This window comes from Argentina silus, assembly GCF_951799395.1.
Source record: "Argentina silus genome assembly, chromosome: 8".
Classification (NCBI taxonomy): Eukaryota; Metazoa; Chordata; class Actinopteri; order Argentiniformes; family Argentinidae; genus Argentina; species Argentina silus.
Window position 1 is genome coordinate 23,861,828 of NC_139662.1, and position 5,000 is coordinate 23,866,827.

General features: G+C 49.8%; 1 protein-coding gene across 1 annotated transcript in view; it reads left to right on the forward strand.

The window, feature by feature from the left end:
- Nucleotides 1–5,000, forward strand: part of LOC310808104 (voltage-dependent L-type calcium channel subunit alpha-1D-like) — a gene marked incomplete at its 3' end in the record, with an annotated part of 19,521 nt that overhangs the window by 5,186 nt on the left and 9,335 nt on the right. The window contains 10 exon segments of the mRNA XM_083674803.1: nucleotides 151–255; nucleotides 585–637; nucleotides 800–946; nucleotides 1,667–1,868; nucleotides 2,007–2,165; nucleotides 2,398–2,508; nucleotides 2,872–2,955; nucleotides 3,253–3,423; nucleotides 3,946–4,011; nucleotides 4,203–4,294. Of these exon segments, the coding sequence (XP_083530929.1) occupies nucleotides 151–255; nucleotides 585–637; nucleotides 800–946; nucleotides 1,667–1,868; nucleotides 2,007–2,165; nucleotides 2,398–2,508; nucleotides 2,872–2,955; nucleotides 3,253–3,423; nucleotides 3,946–4,011; nucleotides 4,203–4,294 (1,190 nt within the window).

Here is a 5,000-nt window from a genome sequence, read left to right on the forward strand (position 1 = left end):
CCCCCTCTCTCTTTCTCTTTCTCTCTCTCTCTCTCTCTCTCTCCCTCTCCAGGTGAGACCCTGAAAGTCGGAGTGGAGAAGGAGAGTTGTAGTGAAAAGGAAATGACAGCACTTAATGACTTAGTGTGTGTTTGTTGTTGTTGACAGAACGTGGTCCAGTGTGTGTTTGTGGCGATCCGCACCATCGGGAACATCCTGATCGTCACCACGCTTCTCCAGTTCATGTTCGCCTGCATCGGGGTGCAGCTCTTCAAGGTACGTCCATGACCCTAACCCTGACCCCTTCTTCCTACAGCACCCAGGAACGCGGTCTGGGTTCCATCTTTAAACACCACTTCTAGTCAGGCTTCTGCATTTGTCCCTGTAGGGGAACCCTTTTGGGTTCCATGTAGAACCCTTTCCACAGAGGGTTCTAAATGAAACCCGAAGGGTCTACATGGGAGGGTTCTTCAAAGGGTTCCCCAACAAGGACAAATGAAGGACCTATATTTTACCTATGAGAGTGTACTTGGTGTGTCTGTGTCATGGGTGTGTGTATAGTGTGTTTTCAGGGAAGTGTTGAGGTTTGCTGCTCTGTGTTACAGGGAAGGTTCTACAGCTGCACTGACGAGGCTAAACACACTCCATACGAGTGCAAGTAAGACCTCATATCTCAACTCAACTTTTCTTCTTTTCTTTACACTGGCCTCTGGTACGTGTCTATGCCTGTTCATATGTGATTATAAACAGTATGTGTGTGTGTGTGTGTGTGTGTGTGTGTGTGTGTGTGTGTGTGTGTGTGTGTGTGTGTGTGTTTCAGGGGGACATTCGTGGTGTATAAGGATGGTGATATGAATCACCCCATGGTGAAAGAGAGGATTTGGCAGAACAGCGACTTCAACTTTGACAACGTGTTAATGGGCATGCTGGCCCTGTTCACTGTGTCTACGTTTGAAGGCTGGCCCCAGTGAGTCGCCTGACTGGACCCTGTCCTTACATAAAGACCAGGGGAGGCTGGTGGAGGTAGAAATCGGAGGACAGGCTCATTGTAATGCATGGAATGAGGACTGGTATCAAACACACACGTTTGATACTGTACCATTCCACATGTTTGATAGCATTCCTCATCCCGTTCCGTGCATTACAATGAACCGAAACGTCACGCTTCTGATCTGAGTTCAAATCAGATCCTGTGTTGTTCTCTAGACAGAGTCACCTCTTCACCTGTTCACCTGTTCACCTGTTCACCTGTTCACCTCTTCACCTGTTCACCTGTTCACCTCTTCACCTGTTCACCTGTTCACCTGTTCACCTCTTCACCTGTTCACCTGTTCACCTCTTCACCTGTTCACCTGTTCACCTCTTCACCTGTTCACCTGTTCACCTCTTCACCTCTTCACCTGTTCACCTCTTCACCTGTTCACCTCTCTCCTCTCTCCTCCCTCTCCCCTCCTCTCCTCTCTCCTCTCTCCTCTCTCCTCCCTCTCCTCTCCTCTCTCCTCCCTCTCCTCTCCTCTCCTCTCCTCTCCTCTCCTCTCCTCTCCTCTCCTGTCTCCTCTCCTCTCCTCTCCTCTCCTCTCCTCTCCTCTCCTCTCCTCTCTCCTCTCCTCTCCTCTCCTCTCCTCTCCTCTCCTCTCCTCTACCGGAGTGTGTTTGCTGACGGTAGTGTGTGACTGTTGTCTCTCAGGCTCCTCTACCGGGCCATAGACGCTAACGCAGAGAACCAGGGTCCCATCTACAACTACCGCGTGGAGATATCCATCTTCTTCATCATCTACATCATCATCATCGCCTTCTTCATGATGAACATCTTCGTGGGTTTCGTCATCATCACGTTCCGGGAGCAGGGAGAGTCGGAATACAAAAACTGTGAACTGAACAAAAATCAGGTAGGTCCATTTCCTGGAACCAGGGTCGTTCTGATCACATGACAAGCCATCATACAGAATCAGTTCAGCCTACTGAGAGATCCAGTGATGACCTCATCTCCAGCCCTCCCTCCTGTTGCCCTGCTCTGCCCCCTATAGAGACAGTGTGTTTACTACGCCCTGAAAGCCCAGCCAACCAAGATCTACATCCCCAGAAACCCGTCTCAGCTCAAGTTCTGGAAGATCATCAACTCCAGCCAGTTTGAATATCTGATGTTCGTGTTGATCCTCCTCAACACACTGACTCTGGCTGTGCAGGTACGCTGGGGTACGCTGGGTACGCTGGGTACGCTGGGGCGCGTTCCTGTTGTTCCCTATGCATGCGTGTGTGTGTGCGTGCGTGCGTGCGTGTGTGCATGCGTGCGTGCGTGCGTGCGTGCGTGCGTGCGTGCGTGCGTGCGTGCGTGCGTGTGTGCGTGTGTATGTATGTATGGCCTGGTTCATTGATGAGGACCATGGATAATACCGGTGTCCTGTCTCTGGTCCCCAGCATTACGAGCAGTCCAAGCTGTTCAACTCTGTCATGGACATCCTGAACCTCATCTTCACCACCATGTTCACCATGGAGATGATCATCAAGCTCCTGGCTCTACGGACGCATGTGAGGCTTCACTCCCAACCCCAACCCTCTTCAACACATCCAATCACACATCCAATCACACATCCTGCTCCTACATCCAATCACACATCCTGCTCCTACATCCAATCACACATCCTGCTCCTACATCCAATCACTGGACAGGTTTTGGTCCCACATTCATATGTTAAGTACTCTTAACATATGTGGTTGTGTTAACTGTGGTTGTGTCTGTGTGTGTGTGTGTGTGTGTGTGTGTGTGTGTGTGTGTGTGTGTGTGCGCGTGTGTGCGTGCGTGCACGTGCGTGCGTGCGTGTATGTGTGTGTGTATGTGTGTGCGTGCGCGTGTGTGTGTGTGTGTTTGTGTGTGTGTGTGTGCGTATGCAGCACTATTTCGTGGATGCGTGGAACACCTTCGATGCTCTGATCGTGGTGGGGAGTGTGGTGGACATCGTGGTGTCAGAGTTCACCGTGAGTTCTCCCTCCCTGCAACACTCAAACAGCAGGGGAGGCTGGGGGAGGTAGAAATCGGAGGACGTTTGATACCATTCCCCATTCCGTTCCATGCATTACAATGAGCGCATCCTCCGATTTCTACCTCCCCCAGCCTCCCCTGATGTACAGTAACAGTGTAATATCTGACAACCACTCAGACACTTTGTTGTGTAGATTAAAGCGTTAAGGAGCGCTGTAGCGTTCATATGTGATGTGATTCATATGTGTCTGTTTCTTCTTCTCTGGTAACTCTGAACCCTCTCATTGGTCCAGGGGGGCGGAGACGAGGAAGGAGAGGTCAAAATAAAGGGCAAGGGGGACAAGGAGAGTTCGAAAGTGTCCATCACGTTCTTCCGTTTGTTCCGAGTCATGCGATTGGTCAAGCTGCTCAGCAAAGGGGAGGGCATTCGAACCCTGCTGTGGACCTTTGTCAAATCTCTGCAGGTGAGTGATGTAATTAGATAAACACCAGGAGGACAGACATTCCTACAGATACAGACTGTAAACCAGGTAGACAGACAGTCCTACAGATACAGACTGTAAACCAGGTAGACAGACAGTCCTACAGATACAGACTGTAAACCAGGTAGACAGACATTCCTACAGATACAGACTGTAAACCAGGTAGACAGACAGTCCTACAGATACAGACTGTAAACCAGGTAGACAGACAGTCCTACAGATACAGACTGTAAACCAGGTAGACAGACAGTCCTACAGATACAGACTGTAAACCAGGTAGACAGACATTCCTACAGATACAGACTGTAAACCAGGTAGACAGACAGTCCTACAGATACAGACTGTAAACCAGGTAGACAGACAGTCCTACAGATACAGACTGGTTTTAATATTGTGCATCAATGTAATTCTATACCTCTAGTCTCTCTCTCTCTCTCTCTCTCTCTCTCTCTCTCTCTCTCTCTCTCTCTCTCTCTCCCCCCCCTCCCTCTCTCTCTCTCTCAGGCCTTGCCTTATGTTGGTCTGCTGATTGCTATGATATTCTTCATCTACGCTGTTATCGGGATGCAGGTAGGTTCTCCTCCTGCTATAGTGCACCCCCCCTTCTCTCCCCCCTTCTCCCCCCCCTTCCCCCCCCCCCTTCTCCCCCCTTCTCCCCCCCCTCCCCCCCCCCTTCTCCCCCCCCTTCCAGGATGACAGCACTCACATCACATCACATCACATCACCTCTCTCTCTCTCTCTCTCTCTCTCTCTCTGTCAGACCTTTGGGAAGGTGGCCCAGGATGACAACACTCACATCAACAGGAACAACAACTTCCAGACGTTCTTCATGGCTGTGCTGCTCCTGTTCAGGTGAAGGGGACAGGAAGCCTAACCCAGCGCTACAGGACAGACTTCTTCTAGACGCCACCATTTTGGAACTCTTGGAGGACAATGTTTATATATTCAAATATTTATTGTTAAAACCGAGCCGTTTCCATCAGTAGCTACAGATCATCATCAAGTTCCATTGTCCTCCAAGAGCTGCTGAGATGTTGTAATGGAACAGCTTTTTACAAAGAAAATGTGTGGTTATTGTGAGGTTTCTCTGTGGTTATTGTGAGGTTTCTCTGTGGTTATTGTGAGGTTTCTCTGTCCTGATGTGTTTTGTGTCTGGATGTGTGTGTGTGTCCGTAGGTGTGTGTTCTGTCCTGATGTGTGTGTGTGTCCCTAGGTGTGTGTTCTGTTCTGATGTGTGTGTGTGTTCTCTAGGTGTGTGTTCTGATGTGTGTGTGTGTGTGTGTGTCCTAGGTGTGTGTTCTGATGTGTGTGTGTGTGTGTCCTAGGTGTATGTTCTTATGTGTGTGTGTGTGTCCTAGGTGTGTGTTCTGATGTGTGTGTGTGTGTGTGTGTGTGTGTGTCCTAGGTGTGTGTTCTTATGTGTGTGTGTGTGTGTCCTAGGTGTGTGTTCTGATGTGTGTGTGTGTGTGTCCTAGGTGTGTGTTCTGATGTGTGTGTGTGTCCTAGGTGTGTGTTCTGATGTGTGTGTGTGTGTGTCCTAGGTGTGTGTTCTGATGTG